Source organism: Taudactylus pleione, unplaced genomic scaffold (assembly GCF_031769625.1).
Source record: "Taudactylus pleione unplaced genomic scaffold, aTauple2 ptg001327l, whole genome shotgun sequence".
Taxonomy (NCBI): domain Eukaryota; kingdom Metazoa; phylum Chordata; class Amphibia; order Anura; family Myobatrachidae; genus Taudactylus; species Taudactylus pleione.
Window position 1 is genome coordinate 675,835 of NW_028285727.1, and position 21,691 is coordinate 697,525.

Below are 21,691 nucleotides of genomic sequence, written 5' to 3' on the forward strand. Positions count from 1 at the left end.
CAAGGGCATTGGATATGATAGATTAAACATCAAATTAGAAAAAAAATGCTGATACAGTCATAAACAAAAGGGATGAATAAAATGACAGATATATCACTTATGCTGTATAATCTGTGAGTTGGACAAGGCAGAATAATAGACAGTTGTTTGATTTGATCAAGTGCCTAGATCTATGAATCCACAGGGTGTCAGTATTCAGCTTGGATCGGCTGTTACTCACCGTGGCGCCAGCTTCAACTGACTAGCCGTGCGATCAGACGCCAGGTGTGGCGGCAGGTGACCTGCTGAGTATTATCCCCGAGGGCCCTGTTGACTTCCACGCAAACCTCCATATAGGAGTTCCCAAGGCGGCGGTCATGGGCGCAGCCATATTGTCTGTCTCACCTGACGGGACCCTCCACCAATGGTAGCCTGGTCACCTCAGCTGACTCTCTTCTCCAATGGACAGCTATCTAAGGGTATAAAGCAGAACTCCAGGAAACAAGAAGTTGTCTGAACTTCTCTTCTCCAGAAGCTGCTAGCTTCGGATCGCTGTTCCAGGCTCTACGCTGTTGTATCCTCAGTACACTTAACCAGTGTCTGTGATATTTAACTTAAGTCACTACTGTTATTCTCCAGTGATATTCAGCATCGGTCACTACCAATATTCTTCAGTGATATTAAACATCAGTCACTTCAGTGATATTCAACATCGGTCACTACCAATATTGTTCAGTGATATTCAACATCAATCACTTCAGTGATATTCAACATCAGTCACTTCAGTGATATTCAACATCGGTCACTACCAATATTCTTCAGTGATATTCAACATCAGTCACTTCAGTGATATTCAACATCGGTCACTACCAATATTCTTCAGTGATATTCAACATCAGTCACTACCCATGACATTCAGCATCGGTCACGACCGATATTCTTCAACATCATTCACTATCAATATTCTTCAGTGATATTCAAGATCAGTCACTACCAGTAGTATTCAACATCGGTCATTAACGATATTTCTCCAATGATATTCTACATCGGTCTCTACTAATATACTTCAGTATTACTAACATCAGTGATTACCGTTATTCACCATTGATAATCTCCAGCCACTCAGTTGTCTTCTTATCTCCCTGTCAGTTGCTAATTCCTGGGTCCCTGACCAGGGGACGGCGACCTGTACATTGGGCGCAGCTAAAACCCATATCCCAATTGGAGGTGTCACTGGTGAAAACCACCGATGATTAAGATTCGGAGCTTCTAGTCAGGCGTCCTTGTTTACTGCTGCCTTCACACCTAGTCGTCCCGACTCCAGTCCTCTGACTGGAAACCTCAAGGGCCAGGTCGTGACACAGGGTATATACTGTATATACATTTTCCACGGCAGGCAATAAATAGTGTAGATATAATCAATTAGAACTAGGTGGGGTTCTGATATACAGCAGGCTCTGAGACCCTCTTACCACACTTAACACTGTGTTCGTCAGCTGGCGTGTCCTCACTTGCCAGTCTTCCAGAAGTGAACGTTGTGACAAACTAGTATCTGTGTGTTGGAGTTTCTCCTGAGGCCAGCGCTGCATGGGCGCCACCATCTTGCTTTGTTCAGCTAACTCCGAATTTGTCCAATCAGAAAAAAATTAGTTTCCACGTGACCTGTGCAACCAATGACTGTTCATAGCACCCTATTTAAACCCTTCACTTGCACCTACTCATGGCCAGTTCAACTTGTATCATACCTGTTCCTGGTTCCAGCATCAGCAGCTCTGCCTGCTGACTCCTGTTTCTCCTGCAAGTGCTTCTGTGCTCTTCAGCTCCCAGCTGATGCACTTGTCTCCATTTGCTTCCAGCTTTAGTTTGGTGTCATTCCTAATCAAACATCAGTGTGTGCGCTTCTCTGCCTCAGCCTGCAAATTCCAGTGTGTAGTTCCAACTATAGTCTGCTAATACCAATGTGTAGTACCAACCACAGTCTACTAATACCTGCGTACAGTACCTCTGTCTGCAAACCATCAGCATAATATACAGGCATCTTCTGCAGAGCGCACATACATCTAGTGTGCACTATAAGGACTGAACTCACATCCAGTGTTCCTGTCACATCACCTATATTAGCACCATTCATACCTCCGTGTTCCTGACACACCACCTATTAGAGCATTTCTTGTATAGCCGTGTTCTAGGCTTCAGCTCGTATTACCTCCTCAGCAGGGTAGCATAACAGTTCCTCAGCCTAGTATTTAAACTGTTATCTTTCCTGTTCGGTTTATAAGAGCCTCATATGACTGCTTCACTTTATTCACCCCAACACCAGCCAGTCTAGCCCAGTGGTCCCAGGTCAGAGACTAAACAATTTACAAATTCTGACAGGTTCATCTTGGGTAGAGCAGCAAAAGATGAGAAAACTAGTAGGATTTGTTTGATATAACGTGTTGACAAGGGACAACCCCATGTGGTCATTTGGTATACAGATGCAGAGACGGCATTCAATAAGAGTTGATTGGCACTTTAGGTCAGGTTTACTTAAGAACATGGGACTGGACCTTCACAGGCTCCATAGGATTCTATCTCTGTATGGGTCTCCTTTAGCCGAGAAGCGGATAAATTGTTCTCTCTCTCCCTTTTCTTATCTGCCCCGCAATTCTCATTTCTGTCCTCCTTATGGAGGACATGGTAACAGCTATAAGAGCCAATTCTAATAGAATCGGTATTGGAATTGGAGGTATGACTCATGAACTATTTTGCAGACAAAATTCTTCCTGTTAATACCAATCCAGTAGTCTTACTTCGCTACAATGATTAATAAGTTCCAAAGATTTGGATACTTGTCAAATATTCTCCTTTTTTAAAGATCTCCAAAGAGTTGTTGGGGGATTTGTTTGAGGAGTGTGGAGGACTAGACATGGACATGATATTCATGATAAGAGTAATTCAAGTGGAAGACTCCAACTTCATTAGTTGCTATTTGTCATCCCATTTAGTATGACTAGTGGAGGTGTCTTGCGATACGATGGCCAAACAGTGGGTCCTCGTTGCAGAACAATCCTCCCCAGTACAAGCTTCTTCCATGGCTTCTCACACTCAGCTCTTGAGCCCATCTCTCTACTCATTCATCTAGAGTCTAATCCAGAATTTCCGTCTGGACACTTGTCCAAATACTTGAAAGAATGGTTGCCAGATTGTGTACTTAAACAAGACCGGATGATGTATTAAGGTGGGCTGAAATATTTTGCTCACTTATTTGGCGTTAATTCCAACTATACTATACCATTATGTGCTCTTGTATCCTAATCACTGTGTACTCCATAAGATGACTTCATTTAAATTGCTTTGCCCAGCAAATAATTCACCCCCCAACACCTGATTTGCCAACTCTATAAATTGTGTACAGAGGTATCCTCTTCCCCTCTCCATGGCTTAGATACGAACAGAGAATTAAACCTCAACATTGCTGAGGACCAGTGGAGCCAAATATTTTAGTATACCCATGCCAACTCTAATTATGTGCAGGTAATACAAATTACAATGCAAAAACCTTTCTCCCAGCCTCTCTGATCTTTATTGGAGATGCAAAAAAGCACTAGGTTTCCTACGTAATATCTGGTACCATATTTTGTCAGGATTCTGGCATAAGGTGTGTTAGATCTCTGGGGAAATAACTGGGCCTCATCTCGCTTTTAATGTTGAGTACTGGCTCTTAAATTGACTGGGTTGAACCCATTTCTAAGATCAAGAAGTCACTCCTAAAACACCTCATGAATGTGAGAAGTGCAGTTATCCAATGTTCCTGGAGATCTTCCCTCCTCCTTCAATCTGTCAGTGATCAAGAAGGCCTGACCTATCCATGACTATGGAAAATCTGAAGTGCTTGCCCTTAGACAAAATCTCAGCATTTACTGCTCTTTGGCATGACTGGCTGAGGTTTACAGAAAACATTTGCGGCCAACTATAGAGATACAGTACACTCCCAATTAATGACTGTGATCTCTTCCATACCCAGCTCTGACCCCAAAGTCACTTTCAACTCGAGATATTGTCCTCTATACACCCCTTCTTTGTGACGTTCCTTAGTGCCATGGGATTTTGGTTCACACCATGCATTGTCTGTGTATAGCTGGTACAGTATTTGTGAGCCTATATAGTGGACACTGAATCATGTCTCTCTCTCCTATTACTTTACTCAGACAAAATCTCCTGCTTATTTTAATATATATTTTTTCTTTTTATTTATAATTATGGCACTAAGAAGATTAATTCCGGATGTTTTCAAAATTACAGTTCTTTCACACATTTAGTTCACACACTTTAGGCATTTCTTGTATTTGAACAGAAACTGGTTCCCTAATATTCCCAATAATTTTCTTTGATTCTTCTATAAGTGACTGTGTTTTGCCATTTACACTGAGTCACGTATCTCTTTGTTAATCTGCAAAAATAACAGTAGTTGGTAACATTGTCACAAATTTGGGGGAATTGGTATGAAATTCACAGGCCTCTGACTGTATGACCAATTTGCTAATTAACTGACCACTTTTTCCCCCTTAAAATAGCTAGTTATGGCAGGAGGACAATTATACTTGAAGAACCTTGTCGGACTCATGTTAATGTTAATATGATTTACCAAACCTGAGTTCTTGGAAATTAAATTGCATTCCAATAACTTCTGATTTGCTGGAAAAAAGATAAAATAACGTGTGTGTGTGGGGTGGAGGGGGGGGGGCAGAAAGGGGGTATGGATGCAAATTTGGCACAATATAGATGTGTACACGAAACCGAAATAAATTTAGTAGGCGTAGCTCATGTACAGTGCATCCGGTAAGTGTTCACAGAGCTTCATTGTTTCCACATTTTGTTAGGTTACAGCCTTGTTCAAAAATTGAATAAATTCATTTTTGTTTTCAAAATTGTACACACAATACCCCATAATGACGTGTAAAAAGATTTTTTGAGATTTTTGCAAATTTAAGACAAATTAAAAAAAAACCTAAGAAATCACATATACATAAGTATTCACAGCCTTTGCTCAATACTTGTTGATGCGCCTTTGGCAGCACTTACAGCCTCGAGTCTTTTTGAATACGATGCCACAAGCTTGGCACACCTATCTTTGGGCAGTTTCGCAGCACCTCTCAAGCTCCATCAGGCTGGATGGGAAGCGTCGGTGCACAGCCATTTTCAGATCTCTCCAGAGATGTTCAATCGGATTCAAGCCTGGGCTCTGGCTGGGCCACTCAAGGACATTCACAGAGTTGTCCTGCTGAAAGATGAACTGTCGCCCCAGTCTGAGGTCAAGAGCGCACTGGAGCAGGTTTTCATCCAGGCTGTCTCTGTACATTGCTGCATTCATCTTTCCCTCTATCTTGACTAGTCTCCCAGTTCCTGCCGCTGAAAAACATCCCCACAGCATGATGCTGCCACCACCATGCTTCACTGTAGGGATGATATTGAAAATACAAATTTCATACATATTGATTACTGTGCTAAGTTTTGAGATATACAGTATATGATTTTAAACACAATTGTTTTATAAAAATCAATAAGTATGCTCTCCAATAGGAAAGCATGTGGCTTGTTTAAGAAATCATTAATCCGGTTTATTATAAGTACAAAAATGGACACTTACAAAAAGATGAATGCTTCACATAAAAACAACAAGTGACATATCAAGAATATTAAAAGTGAAACAATTGTTTCTTAGTATAACATGAAACCAAAGTAATAGCTGATCATCTTAATAATTATTTTTGTTCAGTATTCACTACTGAGAGAGAGGGAAAGGGGCCACAGTTAAGTTGCAGCTGTAATCAGAAAAATGAGGTAGAAACAAGCACATTTACAGAGGAGAAGATCCTAACAGAACTCTCAAAACTGAAAGTGGATAAATCAATGGGGCCAGATGGGATACATCCAAGGATAGTAAAAGAGCTTAAAGGGGTGCTGGTAACACCATTAACAGATTATTTAACCAGTCACTAGCTACTGGAGTAATTCCAGAGGACTGGAAAAGAGCAACTGTTGTCCCACTGCACAAAAGTGGAAGCAAGGAAGAGGCAAGCTACCATCGACCAGTGAGCCTTACATCAGTAGTAGGGAAATTAATGGAAACACTCTTAAAAGAAAGAGTCGTAGATTATCTCAAATCCAACTATTTGCAGGATCCCAAACAGCATGCATTTACTGGGGGGAGATCATGTCAGACAAATCTTATTGACTTTTTTGACTGGGTGACTAAGGAAATAGATAAAGGGGGGCCATAGATAAAGCTTATCTAGACTTTAGTAAGGCTTTTGACACTGTTCCACATCGCAGACTGTTAAATAAACTGGAAAGCATGGGATTAGATACAAAGATAGTTGAATGGATAAGATCATGGCTGCAGGATAGGAAACAGAGAGATGTAGTAAACGGAGTGCAATCTCAAGAGGGAAATGTTGCCAGTGGAGTACCTCAGGGATCTGTACTTGGACCAGTGCTTTTTAATATCTTTATTTGTGACATTGCAAATGCTATTGAAGTGAAACTATGCCTTTTTGCAGATGACACAAAGGTATGCAACAGGGTAGACACACCAGGAGGGGTAAAACAAATGATTGATGATCTAGGTAGACTAGAGGAATGGTCAAGAACGTGGCAACTACAGTTTAATGCCAAAAAATGCAAGATCATGCACTTGGGTCTCAAAAATCCAAAGGCTAAATACAGTATTAATGGCACTATACTGGAAAGTACTGAAGAGGAAAGAGATCTAGGAGTCACTATTTCAGGTAACTTAAAGGCAAGCAAACATTGTAACAAAGCAATGAAGAAGGCAAGTCAGATGCTTGGTTGCATAGGGAGAGGAATCAGTAGTAGAAAGATAGAAGTGATAATACCACTGTATAGGTCATTGGTATGTCCTCATCTCAAATACTGTGTTCAATTCTGGAGGTCATATCTCCAGAAGGATATTAATACATTAGAGACTGTACAAAGAAGGGCAACTAAAATGGCGCAAGGTCTACACCACAAAACGTACCAGGAAAGACTAAAAGACCTTAATATGTATAGTTTGGAGCAGAGAAGGGATAGGGGGGACATGATAGAAACATTCAAATATATAAAGGGTTTTAACAAGGTAAAGGAGGGCGACATTCTTCAAAGAAAGAGAAGTATTAGAACAAGAGGACATATTCTAAAACTGGAGGGTGGTAAGTTCAGGGGAAATTCGAGGAAAACTTACTTCACAGAAAGGGTAGTGGACAAGTGGAATAGCCTCCCATCAGAGGTGGTAGAGGCTAAGACTGTAGAGCAATTTAAACACGCATGGGATAGACATAAGGATATCCTTCAGAAGAAGTAAGGATCAATAAGGGTTGAGGTAACAATATGTTTAAAAATGGGCAGACTAGATGGGCCAAGTGGTTCTTATCTGCCGTCAAATTCTATGTTTCTAAGCCACATAAAAAATAACTAATTTGTTACAATATAAAGGCAACTTAGTTTTTTGTAGATAACTTTTTCGAATCCACTCTATCAGAACCACGGTGGAATATGGATCTGATTATCAATACAGTCTCTAATACATATGCATACGTGTAGAAACATGCTAATTGGATTGTTTTTTTTTAATTAAATTTGCAAAAATCTCAAAAAAACTTTTTACACATTGTCATTATGGGGTATTGTGTGTAGAATTTTGAGGACAAAAATTAATTTATTCCATTTTGGAATAAGGTTGTAACATCACAAAATGTGGAAAAAGTGAAGCGCTGTGAATACTTTCCAGGTTGCACTGTAGGTGCTGGTGGACTGGTGCATAATGATTACAATAAAGAACATTCGTGAGTGTACATTAACCTTTTTAGTTGACATGATTTAAATCGTAATCATTGTGACAATATTATATCGACTCGTGGCCGTATATTTGCTATACTTGATACTTCAATTTGGACAAGTGCAGGAAAGAAAATCCCAGTTGATTTTAAAAGAAATACAACAGATTACATATAGTCAATTTGTATTTATGTTTGTGTTTAAAGCTCACATTTTAAATGTAATATGTAAATAGAGTAATGCGACTTGCATTTACTATTTACATCAGTGTTTCCCAACCTCGGTCCTCAGTCCAGGTTTTAGAGATATGCATGCTTGAGCACAGGTGGTTAAATCAAAATAACTGAGGTACAGTACTAATTAAGATACTTGTGCTCAAGTATGGCTAGCCTTGAAACCTGGACTGCTAATATGCCTTGAGGACCTTGGTTGGGAACCCCTGATTTACATGTATATGCTGGAATTTAAAAGGGCAATGCTTTTACTAGCAAAACAGGGCAAGTCAAAGCATCATGCTTTTAAAATTCAGGCATAAACACGATTGGAGCAGCAACAGAAGAGCTTTGTAGTCACCGCATCTTAATAAATATACTCCTATGGTACCATACAGAACCATTATTTGGGAAGATAAATACATTATTCCTAAAGATTGTAAGCTTGCAACAAAGGCCTTCCTACCTCTTAGGTTTATTATTATTATTATCGGTTCTTTATATAGCACATGCATATTATGCAGTGCTTCTGTCGAAGCTGGATAATTGGCAAGATCAGTTTAAAATTGAAGCGTGCACGACGCCATCTTGCGAATGGCAGCTAGACTCCATTTTAGAAACAAGAATCTACAGACTCTCCACCTCTTTGCAATCCTTCAAACGGGCTCTCAAGACCCATTATTTCATCAAAGCCTTCCAGCTGTCATTCTAACTCCCTGATACATACACCTTCCTCCACATCTGTGTCACCCCTGTTTGTCTTCCACTCCCCTTCTAGAATGTAAGCTCTTATGAGCAGGGCCCTCTAACCTCTTGTACTTCTCCCTACTTTAGTTTCATCTACTTCTTACTCACCACTAAGGCACCTAACACTTGGCTGCTTATGCTCTGTTGCTTATCTGGGTGTCATGATCACTAATGTAGCAAAATGTATTATCCATGTCCTGGTCCTGTATTGTATTGTTCTGTAAGTCGCTTGTCTACAACTTGTTTATGTGCTTGGTAAGGCGCTGCGGAACATTTGTGGCGCCATATAAATAAATGATAATAATAATAAAGACGCCATTTTGCGACCAGCGCCATTTTAAGTTACAACTCACAAGCTAAGTACAGATGGCAATGTTTTTGATAATCTACCAAGGGCAACTGGAAGAACAGCCTCCTCAGAAAAAGTAAATATAATAGACAATGAGTGTTTTACATACAAATTGGGAATCCCTGTATGCAGACAAGTATAGTTGTGGCAATTGTAATATAACCCAGGCATTGATCTACACAATTGAATTTGTCTGAATCCTAAACAGGTTTTAGTCCCACACCCAGACAGAATGGCCCCAGCTTCACAGCTGGGGGTAACAAATTTGCATTCACACAAGAGTCTGGGAGAACAAAGGACTTTTCTTTTGAGCCTGGGAAAGGTGGGGGCTGCTGAGAGAGGGGGGTCGTGTGGAACTATAAGGCTCAGCATTCCACACTGCTAGGTGTTCACTTAGTGAGATTTAAGTGCACCATTTCTCATACACACATTAATACGCACAATTGCGCTGGTAACTAATCGCATATTAGCGAATGCATAAGACCTTGTATGAAAACACTGTTTTATTAGCTTCATGTGCACGCATCTGCCTCAAGTTAACTAGCATCTTTACATCACACCCCGCATACTTACACATTACATATTCACATAAAAGGTTTAATAAGCTTTAAGGTATAAGATTTAAGTTTGCTCAGTTAGTATAAATGCTGTGAAATAAAGATTATTTGGTAACTAAGGTTTTATACATGCTAAGTAAGCCGTGTTTGGTTTTGTACTGATGCGTACTCTTTCAACAGAATTCCGGTATTATCGGTGTGGAGATCGCATCATGCATTCTCAACTTATGGACCGCAGAGACTTCAAGCAACAAAATGTATATTATATGAACAACTGTTAGGATGTTGCATGGGGCGGGAGGGCAGAGACCCCCAGTTGTTGGAGGCTGGGTTGAGTCTATTTGAATCAGCCTGTTAAATGCTCTGTAACAGATATATCCCCCTTGGGAACCAATGACATCAGCAACAAACGTCTCTATTGTTTTGTCTATTCCTGGGGGGTATAAATATGTGTGCTCAAACGCTGGGTTGTTAGTCTTCGTGCTGAATGCTGATAGACGAGGGGTTTCTTGCTGATGCCTAACATCTGGTCCGGAAGCGCTGCGTATGTATACTGTACTTGGGTCTGTATAATTCCTTTGCGCCGAATTGTGTCTGGATCAATAGCGTGTAACTGACTGTACTTTTACCTGAATAATACTTGTGCTTTGGAACCACAGATTCCAGGTCTTAAGTCTTTATTTACTGTATGACTGCGTATGCAAATTAGCGTCATCCTTAGAGGTTTATAGGTAGGATATTAGAAGGTATAGGCAGGGGTATATAGAGGTTCTGATCCAGTATCGTTACTTCACAGAGAATATTTTAGTCAATCACTCAGTCCCTGGCACAGATAATACTGTGGTCAGGAATTAAACGCATGTCCTCAGGGCTTTGAAGCCGTAATGCTAACCACTACACCAACCAAGCTGTTCCCCAATTGTAAGGTAATGTAATGTATGCTAGTGCTACATAAATAAATGCTACATACTACATAAATGCCATACAGCTTTAAAATAATCCCAAATAGCACATCATGCATGATACCATAACCCAGACTGCAAATTATCTCCAGCTTGCTAAGCTTGTACAGTTATTCACTGCTGCCCTGAGCAGTTTCCAGACTGCTGTTTATCTCCAGCTTGCAAAACGTGTACAGATATCCACTGCTGTCCCATGTTATTCCCAGACTGCTGATCATCTGCATATCCAGTGCCTGCATGCATTATCACTCACACCCTGCAGAGGGCACATCCTTTACCTGCGTGCAATGTCACTCATCACCAGCAGGGTGTCAACCTTTACCAGTGTGTGCAGTTACTTTTCTAGCAGTGCGTACTACTGATTGCAAGCTCCACCAGCAAATGCCTGCTTTTATTGCAGGGCAGGAGATGAGTCATCCTCAGCTCTAGTGCCTCATTCTGATTCCATTCTGTTCTGATACACTAAGATTAGCTCCAGTACTTATACTAAACGAGGAAGAGTCTAGCCAAGGGTGTATCTATAAAGGGTGCCCAAACCGCTCACCATGCACCCATATAGTCTTATACTTACCTGTCCGTAATCTCCAGAGTGTTGCTCTGCAGCACCAGCAAAAATCACTGGGAAAATGGCGACGGCCTTTTTCCTGGTGACTCTCACATGCGCAGTACTACTGTCCCCGGGAAAAAGGCGTGGGCACCATTTTCCCAGAAACCCGCGCATGTGCAGTAAAAGTCTGCACACGGGCCCACTCCTCTCTTAAAATGCCCCTGAGCCTAGCCCAGTGGTCCCAGTACAGAGTCTAAACAAAACACAGATCCTGACGCCAGACTTGTTTTTTGTTATCCCTCTGTGCCGGCTATAAGCATATTTAAGACAATGGGGCTTATGTAATAGGTTACGAGCTGCAGCCGCTGTGGGAACTCCTGCAAGTCTTCCCGTATTTTTAAAGAGGCAATAATTTTAAAGGCAAAACCAAACTGGTTTTGCCTTTAAAATTTTTGCCTCTTTAAAAATACGGGAAGACTTGCAGGAGTTCCCACAGCGGCTGCAGCTCGCAACCTATTACATAAGCCCCATTGTGTTTATCAGCTCTGTCTGCTCTGCTGTATTTTCTGACCTTTCAAGAACTGCCATGTCAATTACATCATATACAGGTATTGCATCCAAATGTGTCACACATATATCTTATCATTAGACCGTGCCCTCAAGCTATTGTATTGCGAGGGGATCAGCACCTAGACTGTCAGAAAATTTTGGCCCATAAAATCAGTTGTGGGAAAAAGAAAGCAATTAATGGAACTGTGCCTTTGAAGCACTAGGCTGCCCCCAACTTGCTTTCCTAGTGCATGCATCACTGGCTCATTGCAGTTCCAATGGACAGAGCAGAGATGTCCTGGACATGACTCCTGACATTCCCAGCAGTTACGACTAATATTCTAGTTGTCAGAGCAGTGGGACAGACCACCAGAATTGGTTCTGTTCAGTCAATGTCATTTGCAAGGTATGTATAAATTAGGTAACTACTTGTTAGATATTCCTCACTTTTTAATTGGAGTTAGAGGTTCTTTCAAATGCAGTATTGTTGTAGGTATGACATCCTTTTATAACTGCAGACCCCAATGTCATAACCTGTGTCATCTGGTGCCAGGCTGTTAAAGAAATGTGTGTAGCTAACATAGGTTACATAAGTGTCTGTTTATATCAAGGCAATCCAAAGAAAATTATTTTGTATAACAAAACTCATAAAAAGCTAACACACACACTTGAGAGCTGTATCCTTGTTAATGTTTGAATGTATTTCTATATGATTTGTGTAGATAGACATGGAGGTCTAATTAAAACCAGACTCTTAAATATTGCTGATGATTTCATGGTAGCAGTATGCAGTTCAGGCTGGTTAATGGAGGCAATGCACCTGGTGGATTTTAGATGTCACTTCTCGCCTATAATTTCTCATTAGTTCCAAATTTATTGTACAGAACAGTAAAAAGTAAAAGTGTGCTCATTAAGCAAGGGCCACTGTATATTTTATTCTTTCAGAAACTTGTATCTGTTTATATTTGTCCATACACATTTTCAGTGATGTAAAACATATATTTTAATTTACTGTACTTAACCATTGCTTATATCAGAGGTTCCCAAACACGGTCTTCAAGGCTCCCCAACAGTTCAGGTTTTAGAGATATCCATGGTTGCGCACAGGTGATTAAATCAAATTGACTGAGCTACTAATTAAGTCACCTGTACTCAACCAGGGATATCTCTAAAACCTGAGCTGTTGGGGAGCCTTGAGGACCGCGTTTGGGAACCTCTGGTTTATATGTTTAATAAGAAAGTTTATTTTACATTCTACAGAAAACAGATGGGGAGCAGCAAGCAGCATGACATTCACATTGTATGCAAATCCTGGCATTATTCAGAGTCAGAATAAATCCTATAAATGAACAGTAGTTTGATGCAATTTTGGGACAGGAAGAGTTAATAAGGAAGCTAATTTGTTGCTTTCTTGGAAACGAAAATGACCCCAGCTGATCCCAATAGCTGGCATAAAAATGTGGTCCTCATTTATGAATCACATTGGATATGCACCTCAAATTCACTTTGGTTTGCTTTTGTCACCTTGGTTTTTCCCAGAGCAGTTCAAACTGCTCTCCTATTTTTCAGGTCCTTGGATATGCGCCCCATTGTGAACTACCCAATATCCTGATTTCGGTGGAACAGTCCCTCAAAAGCGCGCTGCAACAGAATGGGAACAAACACTATTACACAATTATGTCCCCAGCATGTTGTCGCTATGCCATCATTGCATTTCCACATTTCCAAATGTTGGGGAAGTATGCCATAGTTTCTGAGAAGGCCAAAAAATCTGAAAGGGCACCTATGCAACATCACATTAAAGTTACATTTCTTATCACTTACAATTATTAGTTTAAATTACTACCAGTATGTTTTTGGAGTGTGGGAAAAAGCAGAAGTATCCACGCAAACATGTGGAGAACATACAAATTTCAAACAGATAGAGTCCTGTTAGGGAATCAAACAACTGACTGCAGTGCTATTATTAGGGATGATATAAGGTTTGTGGGGGCCCCACTGCAAATAACTTATGGGTTCCCTACCAATAAGATTGGCAAAATAATATAAACTTTTTAGTAACACCAGTATAATGTGCAAATACTCTAAGCAACAGAAATGCAATCCAGAAAAGTACATAATTGTTTCATGCTCAAAAACTTGCTTTTATGGAACTTATGCATTAAGTATTGTATGCGTTATTGGGTTGAAATAAATTAAGAATTTTTATCATTACATTGTATGCTACAGTAATATCATTCTCTGATCTATTCTTTGATCCTTTCTAACCTGACAATATTCACCAAATACTGAAATAGCCCTCCCTTACTACTGCTACCCGACACTATACCTCACCTACAGAAATACCATCACTCCCTGGCTCCATAACTCACCTCCTATAATCCCCCATCAGTCACCATTACTGACTGGTCCATTACATCACCCATTGTAATTCCTCTCACTCACCACTGCTTCCTGACTCCATACCTTACCCACTGAATATCCCTTACTCACCATTACTGACTGGCCCCATACATTGGGATGTGGTCAATATCCAGACAGCTGGGATTCCGGCAGTCAGAATGCAGACGCCGGAATCCCGACACTTGTCAGAATCCTGGCTCAGGCATCCCAACAGCCGGAATCCCGAAGGTAAGTAGCGGTGTTGGTGGGAGGATTAGGGTTAGCACCAGGGGGAGGTTTAGGCTCTAAGGGGAGTGGTTTAGGTTTAGGGCGCGGGAAGGGGGTGGTTAGGTTTAGGCACTAGGGGGGAGTGTTAGGGTAGGGAGAGGGTTAGGATACCAACCAACAAAGTGTCGATATTCTAACCCTGTCGGGATGCCGACATCTGGATTCTGACCGCCGGAATTCTGAACGCTGGCATCCCGTATTCAACCCCCATACATCACCCATGGTCCCAGCATGTTGTCGCTACGCCATTATTACATTTTCACATTCCCAAATGTTGGGGGAAGTATGCCATAGTTTCTTAGGAGGCCAAAAAATCTGAAAGGGCACCTGTGCAAAAGTACAAACATCACTTTAAATTACTACCAGTATGTTTTTAGGCACCGGGGAGGGAGCGTTATGGTAGGGAGAGGGTTACCAACCAACAAAGTGTCAGTATTCTAACCCTGTCGGGATGTCGGCGTCGGGATTCTGACAGCCGGGATCCCGAACGCCGCCATCCCGTATCCAACCCCCATACATCCCCTCACTCACCAATGCTCCCTGACTCCATATCTCACTCACCATTACTGACTGGCCTCATACATCACCCACTGTAATTCCCCTCACTCACCACTGCTCCCTGACTCCATATCTCACTCACCATTACGGACTGGCCCCATACATCACCCACTGTAATTCCCGTCACTCACCACTGCTCCCTGACTCCATATCTCACTCACCATTACTGATTGGCCCCATACATCACCCACTGTAATTCCCGTCACTCACCACTGCTCCCTGACTCCATATCTCACTCACCATTACTGACTGGCCCCATACATCACCCAATGTAATTCCCGTCACTCACCACTGCTTCCTGACCCCATATCTCACCCACTAAAATACCCTTCATTCACAATCACTCCCTGATACCATCCTTACCCAATGTGATTCCCCTCAATCACAATCACTCCCTGACTCTATACATCCTAGCCCCTGGCACAGATAAGAATGGTCTAACATTTTTTGTTGACACTTTCTATTTATTCCTTTTTCCAGTGGTTGTATTGCTGTATAAAACATGTTTTAATGTATATATGTTTTCACCTGAATGTTATATACCGGTATTAGGTATTTTTTTATATAGATTTTCAACTGCACGCATATGTCTATAATATTTAATAAATGATTACATTTGTACTAAGATTGTCTCAATTTTTATACTGTCAAAGGGCTATAGGATGCGCTAAGCGTTCCCTCCTATTTTAGACCTATTTGCATAACTAGTGAGGTTTAATAGTGCCCTCACTGTTTAGCAGCAACTAGTTTAGCCCAATACTTAAGGTTCAGCGCAGTCCCACCCCCCCTTTTTTTAACTGAGCAGGGTCAAGTCTGAGGCAGGCAGAGAGCGAGAGACAGCCTCCAACAAAACCATAAAACAGACACAATAGCAAGGAAGGAGCCAGGGCTGGCATTGAAATAACAACCATCAGAACACCATCAAATTAATTCCATTTGATGGTGGCAAATTGCCACCATCAAACAAAAACATAGATGGTTGGTAGCCATCGGATTTCGAAGTCCATCCCTATGCTGAATCTGCAGGTGGACCCAGCCACCACCTATTCACTGTGAAGTGCTTCTTCTCCAGCATGATGTTCCTGTTCAGCCACACACCCTCGGTGAACAGGAGGCACCTCCCATAGAAGTCAGCGCTGTTATCGGACAGGGGCACCACACGAGGAAGCTTAACTGGAAGCCCCAGGAAATACAGAGTACATTGGGCAAAGAGGATATTGCTCATCACCATGTTCGGCAGCTGGGGAGGGGTGCGCATGGAGGTTGCAGAAATATGCACAGGTGCCCCAACCACAGGGACAAACTGCTGATAATGCTTAGGGTAGCTCCAATACAAATCTCTAATCTATGATCCCCCTGCCCATCCCAGCACATCCCAGTGGTCGGGCCCTAATCAGCTGCAGGGAGGGTTGTGTAGACACTGGTGAGATGCAGGGGGTTGTGGTGAGACGCAGAGGACTGTAGTGACATGGCTTAGGTTGTTATGAGATACAGGGGGCTGTGGCAAGATGAAATTGTTCCCATGCGAAGCCTGGATGGGTCGCTATTTCTATCATAATAATATATATACAGCTCTCAAAGAATATAAACATACATAAAAACATCAATGTCAATACTAATGAATACTGCAAGTGTGTCTTTCAGGTACATATAAAGTGCTACTGGCTTATAGTTATATATACAATGCATTTCAAGATTTAAAATAGTATCACAAAAGTTGCATAAATATTACTCGCTTCCAAGCATTAGGATAGTATCCAGAGTCACTCACTTTACAATTTGTTTCAAGATTCAAAACAGTATTCGTAAAGTCAAATGAATATTTCTACATACAATATCATAAGATAATACTGAGGTAAGTATGTATCTGGGGGGCCTATTCATCATCACTTACTTTCTAAAAATTAAGTTACCTGGCCATTTATCAAGAAGGTAATGCAGGAGATATCACAGATATCTCCTACTTAACTTCCTTTTGCGGAATAGCGGTGGCAAATGCTCCTGCTCCGGGATCGCAACCCGAGCCTTCCCTATAGGAAGGAGGTCCGGGTTGTGATGAGGGATCCTTTCGGATCCCTCCGCCCCTGTCTGGCTCCTTCCGCCGGACATCGTGGCTCTTATGCGCATGAGTGACCTTTAGGTCACGCATGCGCAGTCCCATCACTGCTCCAAAAGGAGCAGTGAAAAAATTCACTGCTCCAAAAAGGAGCATTAAAGCTGCTCACAGGGACAGCTGATTTTGCACCAGCTGTCACCGCGCTGGAGCAATGTTAAAATGTTAATTATCGGGGTCCGTTCGGACCCCTATAATTAACATCATGAATAGGCCTCCGAGTCTCTTCATTAACATGACACTTTAGTTATTTTCTTAATTTTGTTTCCCATATATGTTGATAATATCAGGAGTTGCTTAGTTTGAGCCCCCTGGGTGGGTGGATTACTTTACCAATAGATCTGTGGTGACCATCTATCTGTACCCTATATTGGGTAAACACACTTGTTAATTTCTTAAACATATATTGAGAAACAAAACAATGTGTGCATATGTATAAATGCATTAATGTAGTGTATATAAAGAATTGAATCTACATGTAATATAATAAAAATGTCTTTGTATCTTTGTGCCCCCTAGTTTTCATTGTTGTTTTGATACAATGATATTGAATATTTAATTTGAGAAACCATTGCACTTTATCTATAAAGATCATCAAATTAATTCTGGTAAAGGTTAAACTAGCCCCTTGTTTGCACAACAAATTTGCTTGTACTTACCAAGCCCAGCCCCCTTGAAATCACATCGACAATTATTGCATTTCATGAAATACATTCAGTGAAAAACTTTGCCCAAGATTCAGCCTCCTAGCATTGTGAACCTTCCTTTACCCTCACACATTCTAATCGGTTTGTCATTAACTCACTTCTCACCCCGAACACCATAATAATAAAAAAATATGTAAAGTTCTTTCTACAATTCTATGTCAATTTATCTGATGTCTTTTCTTACGTGTGTAACTACTGGGGCAGCAGCCAGTGGAGGATCCAGAGCAACCCCTAGCAGGGGCAGCCTGGGTCGTGAGAGCAAGGTGGCTTCTTCCAACTGGGCCACTGAGCCAGTTCTTGGACTGGAACCAAATTAGAGTCCCTGGGCAACACCATCTGTCTGCTTCACAGCAACCAGGCTAATGCATGCAGTGTGAGGCAACACAATTACTGGGTATGACCATGTCATACTAAGTAGCACACAGAATGGTGAATGGTTGGAACTATCCACGAGTCAGATTGCAAGACGCTGTTACATGGCCTGTCCACTGCACCGAGAGTCAGCAAGGTACTGAAGGAGGTAAGTCATTTAACTGGATTGTCCCCACAGATCAAGGGTGCGATTATTATGCCAACAAAGATTATAGAGAGGGAAGGAGAGTGACTGTGTATTATACTGCCACCAGAGAACTGGTTTGACTAAACCATCCCTTCCTCTCTGAGAAGAAAGTGAAGTGTAGGACAGGTGACACGACTCATTGAGACAAGAGACGTTCTATACACACTCGGAGACCCCAAAATGTTGTTATGGAGGCCCCAAAATTTCTAGTTACACTCCTGTATTTTAGTCTTATAGTAATGAATATAAACCCCTATGATATCTAAATTTATCTGAAAGGAAGTTGCCTATTCATTAGAATAACGTGCGATTAGTGTGTATGTCAGACAATCTAAATCTTTTGGCTTCAATATACATATGCTACAATAAAATGTGCAAAAAAAAAAATCACTCAATGTATCCTTAAAGCCAGAAATAATAATATAAAACTAATGTTTTATGGCTAAGGTTAACATATATTCCTTGTCTGTGCCTTTACTCTTTTATGAACTCAATTATTTTAAATGTTGCTAAAATACATTCATGTGAAAAGATTATGTAATGTAAACACTAAACTTTTACAAAGATGTAAGAGTTTAACATTGGAAATAAGACTGTTAAAAATGCCATACTACTCATAACAAAACTGGCCTTATTTCAAGAAATTGGCACAGAATAAGAGACAGCCCTATAAAAAGAAAACATACATCATACATTGATATATACATGTGTATTGCACATGGCTATCTCTTCTGGATTTAAAATCTAGAATTCTGTAGTGGTAGAATACAGAACTAAAATGAAGAAAACAACAACAAGGATATTGTTAATCAACAAAAATGTAAAGTTAATAATTTAGAACAGATTTTTTATTAACCACAGTGTCAAATAATATTACAGATATAGCTCAATACAACTATTTAATCCATAGTAAAACTGTTTAAACTACTGTGAGACAATTTATAGAAAACTACCTTCAGAATCCTATCAGTGTATTCTATTCTTGTACGCTACTTCTTTTTGTGTTTTGTTATCCCGGCGGCGGGTGAAATACCAACGCCGGAAACTCGATCATGAAAGATCACGACTGGGGCATGTAAGTACATTAACCCTACCTCTCTCCCCCAACCCTAACCCTCCCTTGGTGGTGCCTAACCCTAACCTCCCCAGGGAGTGCCTAACCCTAACATCCCCCCGGTGGTGCCTAAGCCTAACCCCAGTTCCCCGCAGCCTAACCCTAACCCTCTCCGGGGAGTGCCTAACCCTAAATCCCCCCGGGGGTGCCTAAACCTAACCTCTTCCCCCCCTCCTGCAGCTAAGAGCTAAGACGGGCCGGCTTACCTTCGTTCGGGAAGCCATCTGTCGAGATTCCAGTGTCGGGATCTAGAAGGGCATCGGGATTTCGACGCCTTACTTTAGTCCCGAGTCGGGATTTAGATGCTACGATTAAGACAGACAGCTCCTCTGCAATTTAACTACATCCCGCTTAATATATGTTCATGACTGCATTAGGCACATATTATTAGGGTTGCATGTTGCAGTTAGACATACCTGAGTTGGAGTCAAATTTCTTTTCAGATCTGGAATAAAAGGAAATAGTAATAGTTTTGCATAGGTACATACAGTATGTGATCTTCTAGACCATATAGTAATGTAAATTAAAATTTAATTCCCATGAATACTTTGCAGTTGGGTGAATATATACGATAAATAATGTATATTGTGCTCTAACCAAACACATTGTTAAAATAACATGTATGCTGCCTCTAGACATAAACAAACTAATGTATACACAAAATTCACATTTTAAGTTACATAACACAATTAATAAAAACAGACACTAAATAAGTTATCCAGCACCCCAGGCATACTGTATGTGCCATTGTGAAGTAAGGCAGTACTTTATAGAATGCACAAGACAAATCATTAAAGTCATTAAAGTATGGGACATACACAACACTGCAAATTTTGTTGAGAAACTCATCTTTCTGTATTTTTTAAATTTTAAAGTATAAGCTGTTTGCTCAGTGGAGGTATAGACAGCCTTTAAATCTGTTGGCTACTGTATTCAGTAAAGATAGCAAACAGTGAGTTTCTCCCCCATCTGACCTAAATACAGCCTGAATTTGTCAAGGCACAAATGGAAATTGTGGCACAGGGATATGGGTCCATGTTGACTCCATTGCTGTGACAAATAAGGTAGTGCTTAGCCTCAGTGAAGCTTTTTCCATTTCATCCAGCAGATGCTGTGTATAGACTCAGAGACTGCAAAAGCCACAACATTATTCTCAATTCCTTGTGGCATAAAACAATTTGCTTGCTGAAAAAGACAATTTGGGGATTGTAGCATTGCTGCCATGAAGGGAAGCACCTCTCTAATTTTAATGTTCAGATATTCTGTTGTGCAAAACTCTGATATCAGTATTATAGGTTATAATTTGGCTAGTGGCCGATTCTTAACTCACTTGAGAGACTTTTTAATTTAAATAATTTGTAAAGCCCATTCTCACACATATAATTTGTACCTGTCTACCATTTTTAAACAGTATTTTCTGTGTGTTTAATCCAGTACCTGTAATTGGTAAAGCAATAAAAAACATGCAAAGGGCATGTTTACCGAATTCTCAACACATATTGGCCCTCATTCAGAGGCGGTCGCAAGAAGCGAGCGCTCGCTCTGAATGAGGGCGGCCGCTTGACTGTTCTAGTGTGGCCTCGTGGTCGCTAGCTAAGCTGTGGGTTACCACCCACAGCTTTAGCGACCGACCAGGTTGATGGTCGCGATGGTCAGGACCATCGCGACCATCTCGGCTTTTGACGAGACCCATCGAGCTTCCTGCTCTGATCGAGCAGGAAGCTCCCCACTGACATCACTGCTTATGCCACCCACAAAATGGTAGGCGTTCCTTAAGGAACGCCTCCGTTTGTGAAACCACCCCCCCGCCTACAAAACGGGTCGAGCGGTCGATCACCATCGACAGCCGTCCCTTTTGTAGTGAGCTCCGGAGCGAGAGAATTTCTCTCTCGCTCCGGGGCTTGTGCACGCACAGTGCGAGCGCTGCGCGTGCGCAGGGCCTAAACATCGACCCGGTTGCGAGCGCTCAGCGCTTGCGACCGGGTCTGAATGAGGGCCATTATCCATATACTCCTTGATACGGGGCTCAGTTTCGCCAAACAAAAATGAAAAAGTTAAATACTTGTTTGAATATATCAACTAAAAACTTGTTGTTTTTCAGGGAATGGGAAACCGTATTTTATTTGTCTAGAAAGGTCACAGAAAAACATGCATTGAAATTAGTTTAGTCATAATGCCTAATTTAATGCTACACTAACAAAGAAAGGTTGATGCACCTCTAAACCGAGATGGTTGTTTTTTTTCTTAAGT

At 41.2% G+C, this 21,691-nt stretch overlaps 1 protein-coding gene across 5 annotated transcripts in view; it reads right to left on the reverse strand.

The window, feature by feature from the left end:
- The window catches only part of MSRB3 (methionine sulfoxide reductase B3), a 233,280-nt gene that overhangs the window by 44,496 nt on the left and 167,093 nt on the right, over positions 1-21,691 (reverse strand). For all 5 annotated transcript variants that reach the window (XM_088463138.1, XM_088463141.1, XM_088463137.1 and 2 more), the window contains one exon: positions 19,858-19,886. In XM_088463138.1, the coding sequence (XP_088319264.1) occupies positions 19,858-19,886 (29 nt within the window). The remainder of the gene's footprint in view (positions 1-19,857; positions 19,887-21,691) is intronic.